This window comes from Ctenopharyngodon idella, chromosome 5 (assembly GCF_019924925.1).
Source record: "Ctenopharyngodon idella isolate HZGC_01 chromosome 5, HZGC01, whole genome shotgun sequence".
NCBI classification, from domain to species: Eukaryota; Metazoa; Chordata; class Actinopteri; order Cypriniformes; family Xenocyprididae; genus Ctenopharyngodon; species Ctenopharyngodon idella.
Window position 1 is genome coordinate 10715126 of NC_067224.1, and position 27080 is coordinate 10742205.

The 27080-nt window shown below is 39.2% G+C and overlaps 1 protein-coding gene and 1 pseudogene across 5 annotated transcripts in view; both read right to left on the minus strand.

Annotated features, from left to right (window-relative positions):
- The window catches only part of taf6 (TAF6 RNA polymerase II, TATA box binding protein (TBP)-associated factor), a 75999-nt gene that overhangs the window by 5824 nt on the left and 43095 nt on the right, over positions 1-27080 (minus strand). For 4 of the 5 annotated variants that reach the window (XM_051893802.1, XM_051893801.1, XM_051893800.1 and 1 more), the window contains exons 9-14: positions 10579-10680; positions 9463-9645; positions 9215-9289; positions 8112-8237; positions 5045-5218; positions 4727-4918 (exon numbers count right to left, since the gene is read on the minus strand). In XM_051893802.1, coding sequence (XP_051749762.1) covers positions 4727-4918; positions 5045-5218; positions 8112-8237; positions 9215-9289; positions 9463-9645; positions 10579-10680 — 852 coding nt within the window. The remainder of the gene's footprint in view (positions 1-4726; positions 4919-5044; positions 5219-8111; positions 8238-9214; positions 9290-9462; positions 9646-10578; positions 10681-27080) is intronic. The other variant, XM_051893804.1, reaches the window with a different exon arrangement.
- On the minus strand, positions 23213-23329 carry LOC127513719 (uncharacterized; annotated as a pseudogene).

Consider the following 27080-nt stretch of genomic DNA (forward strand, 5'->3'; position numbering starts at 1 on the left):
TATAACCTCTTTTTATCCACTATTGATCGCCACTTGCACTAAATTTAATAAATGAACAGAGCAGACGCAGATAAATGTATAAATGATCTTGCTTTCCTGCGGCAGGAAAGCAAGATCTCGTGCTTGTGCGACAGTACTGGAGAGTCTACTCGGACCGCTGTCCAAAACAACGTTACGGCAATTTTGCACCGGCCCGGAGGCAATTACCAAACTGGTTCCGCGTGTGTATCACACCAATGTTCATATTTTACGACAGCAAATTAAAGTTATTAATTATGAAGGCTATATTCAAAATAAACCGGTAGTATTATTTTTCTTTAAAACTATCTAAAAAAATTCATGCCTGTAGGAATACAATTTAATGACTTTTAATGCCTTAATTTTCGCAAAATCCATTTAATGACTTTTAAAGCTTTTTAATGCCCCGCGGAAACCCTGAGATAGGTTGAGAGTGACTCTTGAAGGACCAGCAACACATCCTCTTGTACCACTATTTGGAGAATTTATCTTCCAGAATCTGGCAGTAAGTTTTTTTTTTTTTTTTTGCCACATTTTTAGTCCATCTCTTACCCTGAAAGGTCTGTCTTGCTAATTGTAAGTTGCAGCTCACAGCATAACTCCCTAACCATGGTCGCTGTTGTCTGACTTGAACTGGTGCTGATACCTCAAGAGTCACTCTCAACCTATAAAGCCTTTCTTTTATTAAAAAAAAAAAAAAAAAAAAAAAAAAAAAATCAGTCTTCATGTATTTCACAACACTTCAGCTTGTGATTATTATTAAGTGGTGGTATTCTTTACTTTAGCAAAGTCTCTGAGATCCTGACACCTTGTACTTCTGGAGACTCCAGGTAGGTTGCAGTTCTGGAAAATGGTGGCACTGGAGACTAAAGGGTTCCTGATGTTCTCACACATAATTCATCACCTTAATTCCTAATATTAATAAGTTTAATTTTCAAGTTTATTTATTTATTTATTTATTTATTTTTGCAGTTAACGTGTCTTTTCTTCTTGGCCTGTTTTTGTATGACCCTGCTGAACCAATGAGTGTTTTGTTGTCCATTGGTCATGCCTTAATTTTGCAATTTCTAGAATCACATTAGTATTGCATCCTTCTCATGGGCATATAATAATTTTTGACTTTTCAGTGCTAGTTAAATCTGTTTTTGGGCTCATTTTACCAGTAAAAAAAAAAACCTGCTTAATAATTATGCGCACCTGAATATCAGGCGTTTTTCACTTCCAGCCTTCCTTAACAATTGTACATACAAAATTAATAGTGGTTATTAAGATTAATATGGTTTGGAATTGGCAAAATGTGCTTAGAAAAAAATATGGTCAAAATTTCGACTTGCATAATAATTATGCATGCACTGTAAAGTCTACAACAATTAAAAAAATCTAAAGCGGAGAGGCTAAACCGGATAGTACACTGTAGTAGTGCATCCTGCAGATAAAAGTGGTGTTGTACTTCAATGAGTGTCAGACTATGAAACGTAAATTTGCATACAATTAGATGAACGTGTTTTTCATGAACTAATCTTAAAACATGTATTCATTGTAAGTTAATTACAATGAATTCCCTTTTGAAAATTAATTGTCCTATTACACCTATTATACTTTGTCTAAAATTCACAAGGATCTTAAAGGAACACTCCACTATTTTTGAAAATAGTCATCATTTTCCAACTCCCCTAGAGTTAAACAGTTGAGGTTTACCGTTTTCGAATCCATTCAGCCGATCTCCGGGTCTGGCGGTACCACTTTTAGCATAGTTCATTGAATCTGATTAGACCGTTAGCATCTCATTAAAAAATGAAAAAAAGAGTTTCAATATTTTTCCTATTTAAAACTTAACTCTTCTGTAGTTACATCGTGTACTAAGACCGACGGAAAATAAAAAGTTGTAATTTTCTAGGCCGATATGGCTAGGAACTATACTCTCATTCCGGCGTAATAATCAAGGAACTTTGCTGCCGTACCATGGCTGCAGCAGGCGCAATGATATTACGCAGCGCCTGTGACCCCGTGCTTGCACAGGGAGCGTGCCTTGCAACCATGGAGACATTTGTGAGACACGCTGCGTAATATCATTGCGCCTGCTGCACCCATGGTACGGCAGCAGAGTTCCTTGATTATTACGCCGGAATGAGAGTATAGTTCCTAGCCATATCGGCCTAGAAAATTGCAACTTTTAGTTTTCTGTCGGTCTTAGTACACGATGTAACTACAGAAGAGTCAAGTTTTAAATAGGAAAAATATTGAAACTCTTTGGTCATTTTTTAACGAGATGCTAACGGTCTAATCAGATTCAATGAACTATGCTAAGCTATGCTAAAAGTGGTACCGCCAGACCCAGAGATCGGCTGAATGGATTTGAAAACGGTAAACCTCAACTGTTTAACTCTAGGGAAGTTGGAAAATGAGTGTGTGGAGTGTTCCTTTAATACTTCACTTAAGGGAAGAACTATAGTGAGCGGCATTGGCAGCCAATTCTTTTGGTCATCCACACACTGGACACAATATTTTTACACATGTAACCATTACCTGCGCTTCTACTCATGTGGTTTATCTTTACGTATCTGCATTAGTGAGCATTGCAGTGATATTAGAACCGGAGGCAAGGGTAGTCCAACAGCACAGTGTTTCCTAACCTTTTTTTTGCCACGGCACAGTTTTGATATGTGAAAAATCCCACAGTACACCACTAAGCACCAAAAAATAACAAAATTGCACAAGCACGCATTGCTTCAAATGGCATATTAAAACTGGATATTCTATTAAGAGTAGTATTCACATTTAAGGTGAAACTTGACCTTATGTCAGGTAGGAACACAATAAGGTCATATAGCTATAGGTATATGATGTTGATGGTGATGGTAAAAACAAAAAACAAAAAAATTACATAGGCCTATCGTCGCTGTCAGGTGGAAACTTCATATTTTTTGAATAATTAAACACCATGTCATCAAAGTTGGTATTGTGGCTTTATACCTGGTAAGACACTTGCATGTGTCATTATAATATTAACATTTTATGAAAATCAAGCTCAAATGGAGGTTTGACCAGTGAATGACATAGATATGCATTTTGTCCGTCACTGGAACATCCGCGTCTGAGGCAGTCAGTGCATGTTTTTATCAATTTACAGATTATAAAGTTTACTGTATCTATGTGGGAGCTGTTTTTCTTGTTGAATGCATTTGGCCAAAATCTCATGATATAAAAGATGAAGCGCTATGCACAGGACATTTAAAACAGTATATTGGCTACAACTAGCTGGCAAATACCAGAATAAGACTCTTCTCTGCTCTTCAAATAAAAAAAACATTAGCCTTTATAGACATAGTGTTTCTTGAGTAAAGAAAACGCTGTACTTATTCAAACATCAGTTCTTTATTTACCCTTGCATTGCAAACTAGCAGAGATGGTCCAAACTGTGCGCGGAACTTCATTCACAATCGAGGCGGGGTGGAGTTATGAGGTTTCGCTGACAGTTTGAGGATCTAATGGAGTTAAATGGTTTAGTTACAAGCTCTTTTAAATGCATTTCATTGGTTAAATATTTGTCAAACCCACATACAAACATAAAGGATGACCAATAGCATTAATTTTTAAAAAATAAAATATAACCAAATTTATGAATATAGAGATATGAAGTTTCTGCCCGACAGCAATATAACTTTATTCATTGTTTTTTATTTTTTTATTTAATCATTTAATCATTTTCCACTGCACACCTGATAACCTGTCATGAAAGCGGTGGCACAGTGGTTGGGAAACACCGCTATAGAGTTACATTTGAAACAAGTCGATCATAATGTTAGTGCCCTTCAATACATAGGCATTGAGAAGACACAGAAACCTTTAAGGAGGTAATTTAGAGAAGAAATTATTACTAAGGGAATGGTTTTGGATACATACTTTTAACACTATGGGCCCTATCATACACCCGGCGCAATGCAACGTTAGGTAGATATAATTTTCACCTCCAGCTCCCACGTTGTTTAAATAGCAAATGCACTCGCACCCATCTGTTCACCTATGGGCATGCTGGTCTAAAAAAAACGAGGTGTGAGCAACCGTGCTGCCACTATAATAGTAGTAAATGTAATATATTTTGCATTACTTTTTTTCCCCCCTATATATCCTAATCATAGTTAACATTGTATATTGTATAGAGCTCATTGTTTCTACCTTATATTAATACATTGTTAGCTGTGTTATTTGTATATGAAAATTTCTGAAATTACATAATTTGGACAGTCACCTCTGATAACAGATTACTCTAAATTGTAATGTTGACATGCATTTTCTGTAAAGCAGCTTTGAAATGATTTGTATTGTGAAAAGCGCTATACAAATAAATTTGAATTGAATTGAACTTACCCTTAGTGTAGTGTGTACTTAGCAGGTGTGATATATATGTCTTTATTATTATTTTTATTTTTTTTCACATATGAGTGTTTCTAGTTATTATCACTGTTATTATAAAGAGTTGCATCTCACTCCACAAGAGCACTGTGTCTGATGAAGTCCTGAATGGTCGAAACGTTGCACTGTTTCGTAAATACATTTTTGGAGCTGCATTTTCAGTGTGCGGACATTTTTATTTTGTTCATTCATTGTTATTTCTTGTCCTGCACCAGAGCCCAATTTGGGTTTTCGATGTGCACACCTTTTTTTTTTTGCTCAACTACCATGACACAAATTCCTTTAAAACTCGTACCTGCTGTGTGGATGCAGCCCCTGCACTTGTTGCCATAACAATATACTTGGTTGCTGGGGGTGACGGCTGAGTGGGCGTTCCAGGGCGAGTGGACATGAGGGTGAGGGAACTGGGTACTTTAATGATGCTGGGTGTGCGTGAACCACCTGACGCTGACAATCCACTCTGAGACATTGACAGAGTTGGACGTGGCTGTAGAGTGACAGAGTGAGCATTCAGGTTTGATTTGAATGATTTTAACAAGTTATTTTTAAAAAAAAGAACTACTGGTTATGATTTAGACCACCTTGACAAAAGTTTTATTTCAGATTTACTCACCTGTGTGATAGTGAGTGTGGTTCTGTTAACAGTTTGGGCCTGGAAGGAAGCCTGTGCACGAGCCTTGATCACATGCGAACAGAGCATGGTGCCCAGATAACCATAATCTGTCTTGTATTGATCCACCAAATCTGGTAGCGGCCTAGTTTTAGCAACCACACTTGCACAATGTTTCTATACAGAATGAGAGAGAGAGAGAGAGAGAGAGAGAGAGAGAGAGAGAGAGTACTTTTTTATCAGATAAGAACAAAAAGATAGGAATATAAAAGGAAATCCTGTTTTTTTCCTATTCAATATGATTATACAATAAAAATAATAATTATTTTTTATTAGTTGTAGTATTAAAATATATATTTTTTAATATAAACTATAAAAATTAAACAAATCAATAAAGAAATATATTGCAATACTATTGTACTGTAAAATAAAAATTCATTATTATTATTATTAAATGTTATTATTATTAATATTATTAATAATACTTTTACAGAACAGTAAAATTAAAATACTAATAATAATGTCTTAATTTCTTTGCTTTCAAATGTTAAACCATAGCTTTTGATTTTAAAAAGCTGTATTGTTTAAAATCTCTGTTAAATAATAAGTAACAATAAATTAAAACACAAAATATGCTAAATAATAATAATAATAATTGCCTTCCGATGTTAAAAATTTTATGAATAATTTAACTAACCTAAACCCAGAGCAGCCCTATATCAGATTTGCCAAGCCTGCCTATTATAAGCGGCTTGTTTTTTCAAAGTAGCTTATAGATTTTGGCAGTCACGGGTTGCTGTTTTTTGGGCTATTTGCAAGAATGTAGTTGTGTATTTGGTCTTGTTTGTGGTTGGCACCCATATGACCAAACATATGACCGCTTTATCATTATTTAGTGTGTGATGATGTTTCTCTGTCTGTCAATCCACTGGCAATCGCTGTTCTGTTTGAATGAGTGCTGTGGTGCCAGAGGCATGTAAAACTGTGCTCTTTTCCACCAAAATGGTGCTCTTATTCATGCCAGAGCGGCATGCTTTAAAGACTACATTAATAAACCCACAAACTAACTTTTTTTTTTTTTTTTTTTTTTTTTTACCAGTCTATTTTGACAACTGAAGTAATTTGATTTAGCATTTTTATGCTTTTAATGCAAAAGTAAAAAATTAATTGAATAATAAAACTTATAGCCATCAATGTATACACATTATATTTGTAAATAATATAATATAAATAATACCCTTTTAAAGGGGTGCCCTGTGCAGGCATCCATGGGTCGCTTATTTTGGGCTTGTTTTTTTTTATTTATTTTTTTTATACTGGGTTGCTTATTTTAGGTTTGCTTTTTCAGACCAGGTGCTTATTTCTCTTGCAAAACTTGGCTACAATGATAACCACTTGCTTGTTCAACAAAAAATAGGTGTCATTTTAAAGCTTAGAACCTTGGCTTTACAGTGAATATAGGAAATATGACAACCTCTTAACAACTGCTTTTAACTTTGCTTTAGGTTAAATTAGGGATGCTCTGAAAAAAATGACCGCTTTACTTCAAAACGTGATCTGTAACAGCATCATATATAATAGTCTTGTGTCATATATCGTTGAAAAGAGAATACTAGCAGAATACAAGAAGCATATTTGTTTCACTAAACTGTACAGAGTTTTTGTAAAAAAAAAAAAAAAAGCACCATAGAATCAACCATCATGTCATTTGAAAATGTTGGGAAGTCCAATCAATGTAAACTTAGTCTAGGATATAGTGGGTAAGGATGATGTGTAGAGACCAATTTGCAATGCTTGGATTAGACTGATCGCTCAGATTAACAGTTCTAACATTTACCATGCGCCATAGAACAGGTGTGCACAATATTGAGACAGACAGCGCTGGAAGATCATCAGTCATCCACCAAAATTTTTACAACTTGTTACTTATTTTACGTAATTATAAGTATTGTTTTGGTTTATTGTTGTGTTTACAAGTGCAAGCAGTTCTTACAACACTCAGATCACTTATTTGGAGAGGTTTTTGGAGGCGACCATGGCTCCAAAAGTCATAACTTTTGATTGCTTTGAGATAACACTCATTTTTTCTCAGGTACAAATGACATGATTGTGAATGACAAAAATGTATGTTTAATTCTATGACATTTCATAAATACTTTCTAATAGTCATCATGTCAAGCATGAATAACAAAAATGTGAAAACATTAAAAATACCTACAGGGTTGTAGCATCTGAATCGATCAAACACACAATTGTAAATGTTACTCTTCCAACCCTTCACCCATGCAGACTCCATAATGTCATGGAGAGCTATCACCCTTCTGCTTCACTCACACTTCAAAGACACTTGAGACATTGATTGTGCTCAATACAAGAATCAGACATGCGGCCCATAGAAATGGCATCCTTTCCACTAATTCATTGACAAATTTACTTAATTTACTTGAACATGCATTTCCCCATTACATTTTGTGTATTATTACTGTGTGTATATTGTTCTTTTGTATATTGTATAGTGTTATGCATGCCTGAAATTTGGAACTACTAGATAATGTAGTTCATCTAGGTGGTGTTTCATATCAAAATATTTGTCATTTAATAACTCACACTTTGGTGGACATCACCATCTCTCAGAATGTATTGTATGTTTGTTATATTTATCAGAGTATAAACGGACACAAACTGCCAGCTTACTCCCCTCATGCAAATGAGTCCACTTTCAAACAAAGGAACATTTCCCGCTTGGAAATTGCACCTTTCTCATTGGTCAAGCCAAAACTCAAAGGTGTGACTGCTGTAGAGGTTAAAAAGCCCCCACACAGACCACACTCTCTCTTCTGATCTTCTGCTTTTGTTAATTCGATTAACTGTTTCAAACATTTATAATTAATTATAACGAGTTATGATTAATTATTAATATTTCCCTTTTGAGTTAATTCGTTACAGGGTGTAAGGGGTTAAAATGTACATTTATTTGCCCAAATAACAATAATATGAACAAACTTGGCAGCACCAGAACTAGAACTACTGCTCATCTAAATTACTGACCATGTTGTTGTAAGGTACTTACAAGTAAAAGACTCTGGACATGATCAGCTCCAATCTTATCAATGTTGGATACCACTGGCCCATCCATTACAGCTTTAATACGAGCACCCTCTACAGACAGGCGAGGGATGATCAATGTCTTTATCACCTATATGAAAAATAAAAGGCTTAAGGTTTACTCTCAGTGAATGATCAGCACACTGAGATGATTCAAAATAGTTTACTGAAAAACTTATAATTAAGCAATATGTTACAAGAGGTTGTTGTCTACAGTGGCACTGGAACAACAACTCATTCAGCCGGGACTATATTCACAAAACAGCATGCCTCAAATGCCTTAATGCTTATATAAAACAGAACACAGTAAGCAAATTCATTATTCATTAAGTGACAATCTTGCAATCTTGACATGTAAACTAAAGTTAAAGTGCCCCTATTATGCTTTTTCGAATATTACATTTCATGGAGTGTGTAATATAGCTGTTTATAAATGTAAAATGTCTCAAAGTTTTCAAAGTGATCAAAGATCAAAGTGCACGACAAATAAAGTTATTGTCTCCTAAAAGAAAGAATTGATTCTGAACTGCTGAACCGAGTCATCAGCAATTCCAGTCTCACTTTCTGTTACATACCTACGTAGCAATGTAACAAATTTGCTTAATGCCAGCCTATGGTCTTTATTGGCTCTCCACAAACAATGTCTACTTTGACTCGCCCTCAAACACTGTAGTTGTAGCCTGGAAGAGTTTGGTTCATGTTGTCAACATGACTAGAAGACGCTGTTTTCAGCGCTGCAAATCCACTTTGCATGGACTTCAAAAGGATAAGGAATCGAGCTGGAATTGATACGAAAAAACCAACGCTATCTTTCATAGAAATGAGGTTCATGAAAACCTATTGTAGGAGACCTCTAAAACAAAATTAGAAATCTTTAAAATAGCATAATAGGGTCACAGATGGCCTTAATGTGTGCTGCTCAGTAATATGATGAATGAGTGTTTACTATATTGGGTATTTTAGAATATTTTTGATGCTGTACTGACCAATTAACACCTAAGACCGGAAGAAAAATGACATACATTAAGTATAAATGTGCTTCCAAAGCAGTGAATGAAGGAGACTCACGTCATGCCCAAGTTCAGCAAGTCCAGCAATGCAGCCATAACGAGTTGTCCACTGAGTCCTATCATCCAACAATGCCTGAAAATTAGAGAAAGTCATATAAGAAATTATGGATACTTTAAACTTCTTAAACTAATTTCTATGTTTTTGCTTGTCAGGTGTATTTATTTCACTTGGATAAAACAAATAATAGTTTGTAAACACACCAGCTACAATGACAAATGTGAGCATGCAGACAGTGTCTACAATACCTTAGTAAAGGTCTTTGTGATACGTGACTGGATGTTGTTGGTGGTTGTGCTGAATGTCTTGCAGCTCTGAGCCATCAGCCGAGCAGCAAAGTCTCGCAAAGCCCAGTGATTGTCCACGTCAGGCCTTAAACATAACTGCTTACTGACAATACACGTCACCACTGCCGGGATCAACTCATGGAGCTGAATGAGAGCAGAAAACAAAGGGAATTTCTATTAAAGCAGTCACATTAAGAAAAATAGCATTTGCTTTGAACTTTTGAGATAAAACAGTTTGTATTATGAAAACATACAGTAAGTTTAAGAACCCAAAATTTCCTTTCTAGTCCAAAAATAACATTGTTTTACTTGCTAAAAATTCAGCCAATCATAACAAAGCAGGTTTACATGGAAGCCTTAAAGGCTCAGCAAAACAAATCAAGGGTCTTGAAGGATTAGTTCACAGTCAAATGAAAATTACCCCAAGCTTTACTCACCCTCAAATCATCCTAGGTGTATATGACTTTCTTATTTCTGATGAACACAATCGGATATATATTAATAAATATCCTGACGCATCCAAGCTTTATAATGGCCGTGAATGGGATCAATGAGTATGAGCTGAAGAAAGTGCCTCAATCCACAACCATCCATCATAAACGTCCTCCACACGGCTCCGGGGGGTTAATAAAGGCCTTCTGAAGCAAAGCGATGCGTTTGTGTAAAAAAATATCCATATTTAAGTTATTAAGTAAAATATCTAGCTTCCGCCAGACTGCCTTCCGTATTCAACTTACGAAGAAACTGTAAAATTCGCAGTTCAAAAAGCTTACGCTATGTCCTGCGCCTTCTGTATTCAACTTACGGAAAAAGCTTAACTGACGCGACACCAGTTCCGTTTTTTATTAACATATCTCAGTTTGTGTTCAGCAGAAAGAAGAAAGTCATATACAAATAGAATGGCTTGAGGGTGAGTAAAGCTTATGGTAATTTTCACTGGAGAGTGAACTAATCCTTTCATTCTAAAGATCGGGGGAGTGTGAAAAAACTAAATGACCTCTTTAAAAAAAGGTAACTTTTCAAGGGAAGTAAATACAGTGTATGTTATTATTAGTATGTAGTGTGTGAATAACTCACATATTTCTCTAAATATAGTGTGGGATTGTCCATTAAAGCCTTCACCATCCTCATCAAGTATATCAGCAAAGCCAGGTTATTCTGAACAACATTTACACGCACCTGAAAGAGAGAAAGAGATAACAATTACTCCTGTGAAACCAATATAGAGGAAAGAGCACAGGCCTGATTCTACAGGGGTGCTAGAAGGTGCTAAACACTCTCAAATAAAAGCAAGAGCACCCTCAGTTGAAACTGCAATAACAGCATATTGGCAAAACAGACGTAACAAACTCTTCAGTGCGTATTTGTGTTTGTGCTCTAGAGAACATCAAAGGTTTCTTTGCAGCGTGTTTTTGTTTAGTGCCGAGTTCTACATGCTCATGAATAATCTCATAATTATAGACATGGTGAAAATAAGAGGATTCATTGTGCATCTTCTTTGGCTCGAGCTTTTTGGGGCTTTTCGCTTGTGACTGGACAGACGGCTCGTATCTGACTGGGATCTGATTTTCGTGCTCGTCATTTGCAACCCGATCGATAATGCGTGCTTCTTCCTGCATGAAACTTGTTCATCTCTTGGTTGGCGCTTCTGGAAGCGTAGCACAGCATGGCAAGAGTTTTCCCCAACTGTGGAAACCGTGGAGTGTGCGGTCAAGTAGACTGTGGCTTGGAGCTGTTTGGAACCTACACTAGGCTTGTAATTGTAGTTTTAGGAACAAAGCAGTACGGAAACTGGAGAATTATCTGCCTGTGTCGAGTTCAAACAGATCATGATATTGGCAAGCACTCATCTACATTTTTTGCATATTCAGATCCTGATACTTGCGTGAACTGGATAAACGTGACCCATAATGGGAGGTTTACTCATGTTTTATCAGCTATGAGAGACTATCCTAATTTGTATATCTACACTACCGGTCAAAAGTTTGGAATCAGTAAGATTTTTAATGTTTTTAAAAGAAGTTTCGTCTGTTCACCAAGGCTGCATTTATTTAATTAAAAATACAGTAAAAACAGTAATATTGTGAAATATTATTACAATTTTAAATAACTGTTTTCTGTTTGAATATATTTTATAAAGTAATTTATTTCTGTGATCAAAGCTGAATTTTCAGCATCATTACTCCAGTCTTCAGTGTCACATGATCCTTCAGAAATCATTCTAATATGCTGATCTGCTGCTCAAGAAACATTTATTGTGTACAATTGTACAAAATATTTGTGTACAATATTTTTTTTCAGGATTCTTTGATGAATAGAAAGTTCAAAAGAACAGCATTTATTTGAAATATAATCTTTTGTAACATTATAAATGTCTTTACTGACACTTTTGATCGATTTAATGCATCCTTGCTGAATAAAAGTTAATTTCTTTAATTTCTTTTCAAAAAAATAAAAATAAAAATTCTTACTGACCCCAAACTTTTTAACGGTAGTGTATAATGTTACAAAAGCTTTGTATTTCAGATAAATTCTTTTGAACTTTCTATTCATCAAGGAATCCTAAAAAAAAATACACAACTGTTTTTGACATTGATAATAATCATAAATGTTTCTTGAGCAGCAAATCAGCATATTAGAATGATTTCTGAAGGATCATGTGACACTGAAGACTGGAGTAATGATGCTGAAAATTCAGCTTTGCCATCACAGGAATAAATTACTTTATAAAATATATTCAAACAGAAAACAGTTATTTTAAATTGTAATAATATTTCACAATATTACTGTTTTTACTGTATTTTTAATTAAATAAATGCAGCCTTGGTGAGCAGACAAAACTTCTTTTAAAAACATAAAAAATCTTACCGATTCTATTCTGAATCATTTGTATATGAATTTGCAGAAGTCACATTATGTTAAAGGCACAATATGTAATTTTCGCCGCTAAAGGTCGCTTATTCAAAACAAAAGCTTGATGACGCTGTGCAATGAGCATGGAATCATGGGAGTTGTCGTCTTCACCTCTACAGCCAGCCAATCGAAAGCAACTGAACAGGACTTAGGCAGAAATCATGTGAGCTAATGTATTAAAGTTTTATTAATGTTAAGCAGGTGGGGCTGAAAGCCAGAGACATTTTATGCTGCTGTTTTTATTATGCTTAAATATGCCACTGCTTCGGAGCTTTACGAATCGAATCAGTGACTCGGATCTTCTATCAAACGGCTAAACTGCTGAAATCACGTGACTTTGGCGCTCTGAGTCACTGATTCGATTCGCAAAGCTCCGAAGTAGTGTTTTCGGCCCATCACTATATTGTTGAAAAGACGTTATTTTGTTTTTTTGGTGCACAAAAATATTCTTGTCACTTTATAATATTAACTACTGAACTCGCATGAACTGTTTTAAATATGTTTTTAGTACCTTTATGGATTCTTGAGAGAGGAAATGTCATTGCTGTGAATGCAGGCCTCACTGAGCCATCGGATTTAATAAAAAATATCTTAATTTGTGTTCCGAAGATGAATGAAGGTCTTACGGGTGTGGGACAACACGAGGGTGAGTAATAAATGACATTATTTTCATTTTTGGGTGAACTAACCCTTTAAGTCCAAAGGCTTACACATTTAGAAAAATATTGATAAAATATATGTTTACATCACATTTCTGAGCATTTCCATTAATTTTCCACGAAATAATGTGATGATAGTGATCTGAGGAGGTTTGAGTGATCTCTTCCGTCTCAATACAGTATACTGTTATTCTTTCAGCCAGAGCAACAGAGGGAGCTCATGAGAAGAAAACAAGAGTTATGCATTAGTCCAGTATCAACAAAGGTACAGTGAAACCAATCAAATACATGATTATTATAATCATATATGAGTTGTCTACGTTCCTCAAGCAGTCTCTGGTATTTTCCATAAACGTGTGTATTTATTATCGTAATAATTAGCATAAGTAGCCTTTAGCATCGCATATAAGTATATTTCTGCCTCATACGGTGATCAGAATTTTGAGCTGAAAACTGTTTAAAATGTATCAGATGTTGTAGTTAGCTAGTAGGCTGATATAATAACATGGGAACTGAGCAGTGGTGTCGACCGTCTCCTGACTCAGGTAAACTCTGCCACTGTTCATGACCACTCCTCAAGCCCCACTTGGCCTGCTTTTGACCAAGGTATTCGGCAGGCCAAAAAAACCTGGCTACTGGCCCCGACGAGGCCTGATCAAGCCCCGGAAGTGACGGTGGAAATGCAACTGGCCCTGGCACGCACTAGCACGCTCGCCTTTGGCCCGGCAGTGAAAACACGGCTACTGATCCTCCAGGGGGGCTGCGAGAAAACTTCAAATGAATTTAAATATATTAATATAATTAATTAAATTTATTATGAATACGTTAAATAAAAAAAATAGGGGGTTCTAAGATGGCGGCCAGGGAGTAACAGCAATTTTCACTAGCTCCCTGCACCACTCAGCTAATTATCTGTATTTTGTAAGTTAATTCGGACGCAACTCGGTGGCTTTGGTTATGTCAGTGTTGTAGTATGTCTTTGGATTCTTTCTGGCCACAGTCTTTTTTGAAAATGCCTCGTCCTACCAAAAAAAAAACAGCGAAAAAGGAATCTTCCTTGGCCGCGTTGGATATTTCGCTGGAACAAAGTGACGGTGAAGAGAGCGATGAGGTTGAGCTAAGCCCAGCCATGGCGAAGGCGTTTCAACACATGACGGAGACGATTTCGAAAACAATTGATGTCAAACTTGATCCCTTAGCTGAGATTATACATACTCATTCCCAGGAATTGGAAAACTGCAAATCTTGACTGGATGAAGCAGAGCGAAGAATCGTTTCAGCGGAGGAATTAGCTGATAGCATGCAGGCTCGTATTTCGACTCTGAAAATCAAGTTGCGTCGCTTACTGAGCACGTTGATAATCTGGAAAACAGGACGACGCAAAAAAATATTTGTATTGTTGGCTTACTAGAAGGGGCAGAGGGCTCTAATGCGGTGGCCTTCCTCCAAAAATGGATCCCAGAGTTTCTTCAGCTGCAGACCGAGGGAGCCTACATCAAGATCGAAAGGGCTCATCGTACTCTAGCTCCCAGACCAGGTGTCAAGGAGAGACCTAGGCCGCTACTGGTGCGTATGCATCACTTCGGAAACAGACAGAGGATTCTTGAGGTAAGTAGAAAGTTGTCTATGGATGGAAACTTGCGGTTTGAGAACTGCAAAATCTCCTTCTTTCAAGATTTCTCCGCTTTAGTGCTCCGAAAGCGTAGAGAGTTTGATTCGGTTAAACGCCGCCTGCAGGTGCCCGCTATGCAATGTTATATCCAGCTAAGCTGCGAGTAACAATTGGGAATACCACTAAGATCCTCAGCTCGCCGACAGAGGTCTCTGAGTTTATTGCGGAGATTGGTCAGCATGTTTGACCTGTGGCAGCTGACAGTCCACCTGTGGATAGGCCTGTGATGGACGAATGACTGTGACCTGAATGCGTTTCTTTTTCCTCTTTTTTTTTTCCATTTTGCATTTGGTATCTACTGCTGTTATTGCCCTTTGAAGCTGCACTGAAACTGTAATTTTGACCTTCAACCGTTTGGAGGCCATTGAAGTCCACTATAAGGAGAATAATCCTGGAATGTTTTCATCAAAAACCTTAATTTCTTTAAGGGGGGTGAGTAAATTATCAGGAAAAGTTTATTTGAAAGTGGACTAATCCTTTAAGCAGTTTTATTCTGACCTTTATCATACTGAATATTCACCCCAACAATATAACGGTATGGTAAATTTCTTTGATCACTTAACGCTTCCTAGTATATCTGACGAACAGAGAATGGCTTTGAATGCCCCCATCTCAAGGGAGTAAGCCTTAATAGCTCTAAATAGTTTACAGTCGGTTAAATCCCCTGGTCCGGACGGTCTGGTGTGTGAAATATATAAAGATTTTGAGCATCTGTTAATAGATCCCCTGTTATCTATGTATGATCATTCATTTATGACAAAAAGACTGCCACAATCGCTTAGAGAGGCCAACATTTCCCTCATTTAAAAAAAAGAAAAATCTCCAGAGCACTGTGGGTCATATAGGCCGATATCTCTGCTGAACGTAGATTTTAAATTGCTTTCTAAGATCCTTGCATTACGGTTGGAGAAAATACTTCCTTCTATCATTGATGAAGACCAAACTGGTTTCATTAAGGGTAGAAGTTCGAGTAACAATATTAGAAGGCTCCTAAATATTATTGAGCTCTCTCACAAAAGTAACATTGACACACTTATTTTATTGTTAGACGCGGAGAAGGCCTTTGATCATGTGGAGTGGCCTTATTTATTTTATACCTTGGAGAGGTTTGGCCTCGGTGATAATTTTATCAGATGGGTGCGCATACTTTATTCTGCTCCACTCGCAGCAGTTGTCACTAACGGTCATAGGTCAGACAACTTTCCTCTGTCCCGTGGCACTAGACAGGACTGTCCCCTCTCCCCGTTGCTTTTCACGATAGCAATAGAACCATTGTCTCAGGCGATTAGGGAGGGGGCGGCCGTTTCTGGTGTTTCGGTTGGTCTTAAACAGCACAAGACCTCCCTCTATGCGGATGATATCTTGCTCTTTTTGTCTGACCTTGAATCTTCTGTGCCTGCTTTAATAGATATTAATTCATTTGGGAAGTTCTCAGGGTATAAAATAAATTTTCCCAAATCTGTTGCTTTGCATCTAAGACACTAAAGCACTAGTATAATTAATTTGACTTCCTTTCTATTTAAAGTGTTGGAGTCTGGTTTCACATATTTGGGAATTAGCATTACCCCTACCAGTTTGTCAATTGGCCAAAGTCAACTTTTTCCCATTACTTGATAAAATCCACAATGATTTAATTAGATGGTCAGATCTCCCTCTTTCCTGGCTCGGAAGAATTGCTGTAGTTAAAATGAATATAATGCCCAGGCTTCTTTACCCATTACAGATGATAACAATCTTATTGCCGAATAAAAGAGTAAAGGAATTAACTGGATGGCTTAGTTCTTTTATATGGAATAAGCGGAAACCAAGACTAACATTTTCAAAGCTGCAGCTCTCCAGCTCTAAGTGGGGTCTGGGTTTGCCAAACATTAGAAAATATCAATTGGCCTGTCAGCTTAGATTCACTGCGGAATGGTTTAGAGAGGATCCTAAATCTACTTGGCTTGATTTAGAGGACTCACAGTTGTCATGCCCTCTACAAAATCTGCTATTTGTCAGAAGTTCTAAGATAATCAAGGCATTATGTGAGAATACAATCATGTTTAATACATGGAAGGCCTGGTCCATTATACGTAAGACTGAGGGCAGGGCTGGTATGTCTCCCCTATGGCCCCCATTCACAATAACCCAGAGTTCATGCCTAGCCTCTCAGATTCTGGTTTTAAAATTTGGTATACTTATGGGATATGCAGACTTAGTGATTTGTTTAATGAAGGTTCACTATTTTCTTTTGAAGACTTGGTTATAAAATACAAGCTAGATCCAATTTTTTAGATTTCTCCAAATCAGGCATTATATTTTTAAAAGTACTAATCTTGTCACTAACCCATCCATGTCGGTCATTGAGAAGATTCTTTTAAATCCCCCGTTGTGTAAGCAGATCTCTTGCTTTTATAATGCACTTTGCTTATATGAAGTGGTGACTACGCAAGACCATAGAAGATTATGGGAGGGGGAGTTACAACTGACCATAACAGAGGAGGATTGAGATCGGGTTTGGAGTCAGGCGTTTGCAACAGGGCCAGAGCCATTCAACTCAGGATTGTGCATAGATTGCACATCACATTGCTCCTTAGCAGTAAGTTTGACCAAAGTAACTCTCCATTATGTCTTAAATGTAAGGTGGAAGTGGGAGACTATACTCATTGTATTTGTGACTGTTCTGTAATTAGGACTTACTGGTCAAAAGTTGTTCAATATATGAGTCGAATGTTTGGACTAAAGCTTCAGTTAGATCCCCTGTCTTTGATTCTAGGTCTTCCAATTAGACATTTGTCAAATAAATTTGCTAGATGGCTGTTTGACATCTTAGCCTTTGCTGCTAGGAAAAATTTATTGTTATCCTGGATCAGTGATAAACCCCCTTCTTTGAAAGGATGGCATAAGATTATTAGAGAAATAATTCCATTAGAATTCTTAACATGTGTTATTCATTCGTCAACTGAAGATTTCCATCAGGTCTGGACTCCATATCTTGACTGTATTGATGTTTCCTTAAGTAATATTTTGAAGTATGGTATATCATAATGCTCCTGTGCCCTTTTTTTTCTTCTTCTTTTTTCTTCTTTTCTTTTCTTTTCTTTTCTTTTCTTTTCTTTCTCCCGTTGTATTGTAATTACCGGGCTCTATGTGTTTGTTTGTTTGGTTTTAATTTAGTTTGTAAATGGTTGAAATGCTGATAAAAAGATGCAATAAAAAAATAAATAAAATAAAGCACCACCTCTCTTGTACGTATTCTGTGATTGATTCAGAACAGCCCAAGCCATTTCTCATCACGCTGTGTGAAATGAAAGACTGAACGGTGTCTCAAAACACGCAAACACATAGGATACGCAAACTACATCTCTCAGTTGGATAAAGAAAACCAGTGTCGCTAATAAAGTTTTGATGGATGATGATTGTAATGAAGGTAAAGACGATTACAGGAGTCATACATCAGGCATGCGTGAGTCTGTGATTATTGATGCACAAAAAAAATTGTGTATGTGCGCTCTCGGCTCACTGATCAGTGATCAGTATAACATCATATTTCTGCATGAACACAGTTCAATATATTTGTGTAGTTGTCCAAATTAACGTACTGTGTATGTTATATAACGGATGCTCGCCGAAGAAGCTTGTTTTGCTGAAGCTTTTGGAGGATCAGTGATGTTTATGTACACATGGGCATCAGATGCTTCAAACATAGACATGGTTGCTTGTTCTCACAGAGGAACTGTTCACTGATGACATCGACTCGCATTTAGATTGCTGAGTTTTCACGCATTTTTATTTTTCATACGTATTTTGGTGTGTTTAATAATTCTGAATGGATCCGTATAGTAACTATATGCAGTCCTTTGGCATCTCCCTGTGCTTATTTGTTTAAGTTACTGTATAACTGAGCAAAGTAAATCCTTTTAAAGAATGTCTGCAGTGACATTTTTGCAAAGTATGTTAGCAAAAAAGAACACTGAAGGTTTAAATCTTGACTTTATTTTGTTTAAAAATAATAACATGGAAAATAATGACTCTAGAATACAAATGTTTTTGTGGTCTTGCAATATTGATTCGGAGAGGAGGGGGGCCTTGGAGTAAAAAAGGTTGAGAGACACTGCTATATAAGATGATTCTTTCAGGTTCACAAGTCCATTCTTTTGGAGTTTCTGTGTTACCTTTGGTCATCCTCTTGTACCATTGTCTTCTTTTGTGCAAAAAAACAAGTCTTCTAACAATTCTCTCCCAAGTGGTTCCATTGTTGTCTGAGAATGATTTAACCCTTGTATGGTGTTCGGGTCTGTGGGGCCCGTTTTCATTTTTTTATCAAAACAAAAATGATACAATTAATTATTTTTTCAAACTCAGACTCATTGGCTTTGGCTCATTTTCTGTGAAGAACATATATCAGAACACATTGTCAATGACCACACACTGTACACCCCCCTACACATTTATATTACATACAGGATGTTTGGGTCCACTGGACCCAGGGCTAATATAAGTGTGGAAATTGTAGGTCCTGTGAACCTTCACTCTGATCTCCTCCTGTCTGGGCCCGCTGTTAGTGTGTGTGTGTGTGTGTGTGTTTGTGTGTGTGCGTTTTTGTGATTTACGAGGACACAAATTTGTATAATGACATGGGTATTACACTGGTATTACGACGTAAACATGTTTTATGAGGACATTTCATGAGTCCTCATATTTAAAATAGCTTTAAAAACATACTAAACAATGTTTTATTAAAAATGTAAAAATGCAGAATGTTTTCTGTGATGGGTAGGTTTAGGAGTAGGGGTTGTGTAGGGGGATAGAATGTACAGTTTGTACAGTATAAAAACCATTACGCCTATGGAATGTCCTCACTAAGATAGCAAAACAAACCTGTGTGTGTGTGTGTGTGTGTGTGTGTACAGGTTTATATTACATTGTGGTTATATTACCAAATGGATCCCACAAGGATAGTAAAACCTGAGATCACCTACATTGTGGGGACCAGCCAGCAGTCCCCATGGGGAAAATGGATTAATAAACATACTAAATGATGGGTTTTTTTTGAAAATGTAAAAATGCCAAAAGTTTTCTGTGATGGGTAGGTTTGGGGGTAGGGGCAGGGTTAGGGGATAGAATATACAGTTTGTACAGTATAAAAACCATTATGTCTATGGACGTAACATTACATTACGTCTATGGTTCTATGGTAAATATAAGCAAGATGGCGCCGCGGATGGCCGTCTCAGTTTGTAGTGTCTTGGTACTTATGTTATTTTTGTTTGTTTGTCCTGTTTTGAGTAACTTTTTTCCAATCAGCTTTACTAGGGACGAACTCTTAGATATCAGAAATAACACACCAAATAACTTTTTGCCGACCTTTGAACAATCAGACGTTTTACTGGACATTCTAATTGGAGGTGCTGCGATCGTATACAAGTGCTCCAAGCAACGCAAACGAGGGAAGCGTGCCGGTGTGCTCGTGAAATTCCGACAGCGCAGGTTTAGGACTCCACTGCCGAGTATTCATCTAGCGAATCTCCGCTCCCTAGCAAATAAAACAAACAAACTACTTCTCCACACCCGCACAAACAAGGACTTTTCAAACTCTGCTGCACTTTGCTTCATGGAAACCTGGCTGAACGGAGTCATCTCAAACAGCGCGCTTCATCTGCCGGGCTTCCAGCTGTTCAGAGCGGATTGCGTCACCGAGTTGTCGGGGTAAACGAGAGCCGGGGGATTATGTTTTTGTATCAACGAAGAGATGTGTGGAGATGTGCTGCCCTAATTTGGAGGCTCTCTTCATTAACTGTAAGCCTTTTTATTCACCGCGGGAGTTTTCTTCGTTGATCTGGATGAGCTCACTGACACTGTGACATCCTACATCAGTTTCTGTGAGGACATGTGTGTTCCCACCAGGACTTACAGTATCTCACAGAAGTGAGTACACCTCTCACATTTTAGTAAATATTTTATATCTTTTCATGTGAAAACACTGAAGAAATGACACTTTGCTACAATGTAGAGTAGTGAGTGTACAGCTTGTATAACAGTGTAAATTTGCTGTCCCCTCAAAATAACTCAACACACAGCCATTAATGTCTAAACCGCTGGCCACAAAAGTGAGTACACCCCTAAGTGAAAATGTCCAAATTGGGCCCAATTAGCCATTTTCTCTCCCCGGTGTCATGTGACTCGTTAGTGTTACAAGGTCTCAGGTATGAAAGGGAAGCAGGTGTGTTAAATTTGGTGTTATCACTCTCACTCTCTCATACTGGTCACTGGAAGTTCAACATGGCACCTCATGGCAAAGAACTCTCTGAGGATCTGAAAAAAAATTGTTGCTCTACATAAAGATGGCATAGGCTATAAGAAGATTGCCAAGACCCTGAAACTGCAGCACAGTGGCCAAGACCATACAGCGGTTTAATAGGACAGGTTCCACTCAGAACAGGCCTCGCCATGGTCGACCAAAGAAGTTGAGTGCACGTGCTCAGCGTCATATCCAGAGGTTGTGTTCGGGAAATAGACGTATGAGTGCTGCCAGCATTACTGCAGAGGATGAAGGGGTGGGGGGGTCAGCCTGTCAGTGCTCAGACCATACGCCGCACACTGCATCAAATTGGCCTGCATGGCTGTTGTCCCAGAAGGAAGCCTCTTCTAAAGACGATGCAAAAGAAAGTCCGCAAACAGTTTGAAGACAAGCAGACTAAGGACATGGATTACTGGAATCATGTCCTGTGGTCTGATGAGACCAAGATAAACTTATTTAGTTCAGATGTTGTCAAGCGTGCGTGGCGGCAACCAGGTGAGGAGTACAAAGACAAGTGCGTCTTGTCTACAGTCAAGCATGGTGGTGGGAGTGTCATGGTCTGGGGCTGCATGAGTGCTGCCAGCACTGGGGAGCTACAGTTCATTGAGGGAACCATGAATGCCAACATGTACTATGACATACTGAAGCAGAGCATGATCCCCTCTCTTCGGAGACTGGGCCACAGGGCAGTATTCCAACATGATAACGACCCCAAACACACCTCCAAGACGACCACTGCCTTGCTAAATAAGCTGAGGGTACCTAAACCCAATTGAGCATCTGTTGGGCATCCTCAAACGGAAGGTGGAGGAGCGCAAAGTCTCTAACGTCCACCAGCTCTGTGATGTCGATTGGAAGAGGACTCCAGTGGCAACCTGTGAAGCTCTGGCGAACTCCATGCCTAAGAGGGTTAAGGCAGTGCTGGAAAATAATGGTGGCCACAGAAAATATTGACACTTTGGGCCCAATTTGGACATTTTATTTAGACATTAATGGCTGTGTGTTGAGTTATTTTGAGGGGACAGCAAATTTACACTGTTATACAAGCTGTACACTCACTACTTTACATTGTAGCAAAGTGTCATTTCTTCAGTGTTGATACATGAAAAGATATAATAAAATATTTACAAAAATGTGAGGGGTGTACTCACTTCTGTGAGATACTGTACTTAACATATAACAATGACAAACCTTGGTTTACTGCAAAACTCAGACAGCTTCGTCAGGCCAAAGAAGTTGCCTACAGGAGGGGGGACAAAGCCTTGTACAAACAGGCCAAAAACACACTTAATAAGGAGATCAGTGTAGCAAAGAGAAGTTATGCTAAGAAGCTAGAACACCAGCTTTCAGCTACTGACCCAGCATCAGTGTGGAAGGGCCTGAAAACCATCACCAGCTACAAGACCCCATCCCCCAGCACTGTGGAGAACCAACATTTGGCCAACGATCTGAATACATTTTACTGCAGGTTTGAAAGGCCTGGTCTCACACCCCACACCCGCTCTGACCAGCTCACCACACAGCCATCAACACCCTCCCCCCCCCTTCTGCTTCTCAACCTGTACTTCAGATCAGTGAGAGGGATGTATGCAGAGTCTTCAGGAAACAGAAAATAGGGAAAGCCAAAGGCGGAGATGGTGTTTCACAAGCCTGTCTCAAAGCCTGTGCTGTCCAGCTGTCATCCATCTTCACACTGATCTTCAACAGATAATAATAATAATAATAATAATAATAATAATAATAATTCCTTACATTTATATAGCACTTTTCTGGGTACTCAAAGTGCTTTACATATGGAAGGGGGAACCACCTCAACCACCATCAATGTGCAGCATCCACCTGGATGATGCGACGGCAGCCATATTGCGCCAGAACACCCACCGCACACCAGCTTATTGGTGGAGAGTAGACAGAGTGATGAAGCCAACCAGTATATGGGGATGATTTGGAGGTCATGATGGAAGAGGCCAATGGGCAAATGTGGCCAGGATGTCGGGGTAACACCCCTACTCTTTTTGAAGGACATCCTGGGATTTTTAACGACCACAGAGAGTCAGGACCTCGGTTTAACGTCTCAACCGAAAGACGGTGCTTTTTGACAGTATAGTGTCCCCATCACTATACTGGGGTGTTAGGACCCACACAGACCACAGGGTGAGCACCCCCTGCTAGCCTCACTAACACCTCTTCCAGCAGCAACCTAGTTTTCCCATGAGGTCTCCCATCCAGGTACTAACCAGGCTCAGCCCTGCTTAGCTTCAGTGGGCAACCGGTCTTGGGCTACAGGGTGATATGGCTGCTGGCACTGGAGCTCAAACGCTCCACCATCATCCTTGCACCTAAGAAATCGAAAATCACGGGACTAAATGACTACAGACCTGTTGCTTTGATGTCTGTGGTCATAAAGTCATTTGAGAGACTGGTGCTGGCCTACCTGAAGGACATCACTGGACTCCTGCTGGACCCCCTGCAGTTTGCTTATCGAGGTCTGTGGATGATGCAGTCAATATGGGACTGCATTATATCCTACAACATCTAGACAAACCAGGGACTTATGCAAGGATCCTGTTCAGCTCGGCTTTCAACACCATAATCACGGATACCCTCCTGAATAAACTGACCACGCTCTCTGTACCCACCTCCATCTGTCAGTGGATCACCAGCTTTTTAACAGACAGGCAACAGCTAGTGAGGCTAGGAAAACTCACATCCAGGACCCTCACCATCAGCACTGGAGCTCCTCAGAGTTGCGTGCTCTCCCCACTGCTCTTCTCCCTCTACACAAATGACTGCACCTCTAAGGACCCCTCTGTCAAGCTCCTGAAGTTCGCAGACGACACCACAATCATCGGCCTCATCCGGGACGGAGACGAGTCTGCTTACAGACTGGTGGTTGAACAGCTGGCTGTCTGGTACAGTCACAACAACCTGGAGCTGAACACGCTCAAAACAGTGGAGATGATAGTGGACTTCAGGAGAAACCCCCCTGCACTCCCCCCACTCAGCATCATGAACAGCACTGTGGAGGCAGTGGAGTCATTCAGGTTCCTGGGCACCACCATCTCTCAGGACCTGAAGTGGGACAATCACATTGACACAGAGACTGTACTTCCTTCGCCAGATGAGGAAGTTCAACCTGCCACAGGTGCTGCTGACACAGTTTTACTAAGCTGTTATTGAGTCAGTTCTGAGCACTTCTATAACTGTTTGGTTTGGGTCAGCCTGCAAATCAGATATAAGAAGACTGCAACGGACAGTTAGGACAGCTGAAAGGATAATTGTTGTGCACCTGCCCAATCTTCAGGACTTGTACAAGTCTAGAGGGAAGAAGCATCATCATCACAGACCCCTCTTACCCCGGACACAACCTGATTGCACTTCTGCCGTCAGGCAGACGTTACAGATCGCTGTGCACTAAGACATCTAGGCATAAGAACAGTTTTTTTCCCCCATGCTATCTCCAGCTTAAACAGCTAACATAGCAATTACCCCAGTTTTTAGTATTCACTTTTAGTACTTGAGATTAGTTGTGTAAATACACATATATTCACCCTGCTGTATATACAATACATATTGCACAAATCTGTCTTCTGTTCCAGATGTATACCACATTATTATTACTATTTTATATACTATTTTATTTTACCTATTTATTATTTTCTTAGTTTTACTTATTTAAATATTCTTTCTGTTCTCATGTCATATGTATGTGTATATGTATGTACCAAGAGCTCCTGAAGAAAACCACAACAAATTCCTTGTGTGTTTGTGCACACCTGGCGAATAAAGTGAACCAGACATGTGTGTGTGTGTGTGTGTGTGTGTGTGTGTGTTTGAGAGTGTGAGTGTAAGTGTGAGTTTTGTGTTTCTGCCCCTGCCGTTCTCGCACAATGTTGCAACATTGTTGCAAAATTCAAGCACCAACACGGTCTACGCTAACATTCCCACACATTTTACCCTCCTGCGGGAACCAATCTTTATTTTCTCATACTCTATCCCAGCTGCAAACTGGGGGCAGGACACAATAAATATAGCTTTGCCAGTGTGGTTCCTTATCACAACTGATCAAGATGGAGCATCAGATAGTTCCAAAATGAAGACGAGCCCCAGGACAAGCCCATCAGCAGCCAGCTCCAGGATCAGAACAAGCCCGTTAGCAGCTCGCAAGTGAAGAAATATAGATGTCAAAAAATTGTGAAATTGAATGGTCTTCTTGCCCAAGAAATGAGCCACCCCACATGGCTGCCAATGTGATAAGGATGCAACCAGGGCCAACACGGATGGCAGTTATTCATGTGCAGGACATCAAGTCTTCTTTTGAGCTGATGCTCAATCTCAATCTCTTCTTCAAAGTCACTGTCAGACTCTGAATTTTCAGAAATGTGATCCTCACATTATGAAACCTCTTCCGCTACATCATCAAAAGCTTCTCTCAATTGCAAGGCACCTGAGCAGCGAATCTTTTGGCCATCTTGATGAGTTGTGATGAGGAGCCACAATATAACACACAATATACACCGATCAGGCATAACATTATGACCACCTTCCTAATATTGTGTTGGTCCCCCTTTTGCTGCCAAAACAGCCCTGACCCGTCGAGGCATGGACTCCACTAGACCCCTGAAGGTGTGCTGTGGTATCTGGCACCAAAATGTTAGCAGCAGATCCTTTAAGTCCTGTAATTTGCGAGGTGGGGCATCCATGGATCGGACTTGTTTGTTCAGCACATTTCACAGATGCTCGATTAGATTGAGATCTGGGGAATTTGGAGGCCAAGTCAACACCTCAAACTCGTTGTTGTGCTCCTCAAACCATTCCTGAACCATTTTTGCTTTGTGGCAGGACACCTTATCCTGCTCAAAAAGAGGCCACAGCCACCAGGGAATACCGTTTCCATGAAAGGGTGTACATGGTCTGCAACAATGCTTAGGTAGGTGGTACGTGCCAAAGTTACATCCACATGGATGGCAGGACCCAAGGTTTCCCAGCAGAACATTGCCTAAAGCATCACACTGCCTCCACCAGCTTGCCTTCTTCCCATAGTGTATCCTGGTGCCATGTATTCCCCGGGTAAGTGATGCACATGCACCCGGCCATCCATGTGATGTAAAAGAAAAAGTGATTCATCAGACCAGGCCACCTTCTTCCATTGCTCCGTGGTCCAGTTCTGATGCTCACGTGCCCACTGTTGGTGCTTTCGCTGGTGGACAGGGGTCAGCATGGGCACTCTGACTGGTCTGCGGCTATGCAGCCCCATACGCAACAAACTGCGATGCACTGTGTATTCTGACACCTTTCTATCAGATCCAGTATTAACTCCTTGAGCAATTTGAGCTACAGTAGCTCGTCTGTTGGATCAGACCACACGGGCCAGCCTTCGCCCCACGTGCATCAATGAGTCTTGGCCACCCATGACGCTGTCGCCGGTTCACCACTGTTCCTTCCTTGGACAACTTTTGATAGATACTGACCACTGCAGACCGGGAACACCCCACAAGAGCTGCAGATGTAGAGATGCTCTGACCCCCAGTCGTCTAGCCATCACAATTTGCCCCTTGTCAAACTTGCTCAAATCCTTACGCTTGGCCATTTTTCCTGCTTCTAACACATCAACTTTGAGGACAAAATGTTCACTTGCTGCCTAATATATCCCACCTACTAACAGGTGCCGTGATGAAGAGATAATCAGTGTTATTCACTTCACCTGTCAGTAGTCATAATGTTATGCCTGATCGGTGTACATGCATCAAGTGCAAGTAGTACATATGCAACACACACAGGAAAACTCTGCACCTGATGTATTGTATAGGCTGGTATGAAAAAGCAATGTGTTCAATTGGGCTGATGTGTGATCTAGAATGACATGGTTACTGTCTGTGTTCAGCGTGTGTTGTGTAAACTGACCTGAATGGATTCAATTTCTAATGAAGTTCAAATAAAAATCAATAGTTATGAAAAACCGTGCTTCATTTGTAAATGTTAAATTTTTTTACACTCATATCTTGATTATAATTTATTTTCTTTTTTTATTACATTTTATTAAATACAAACAAAA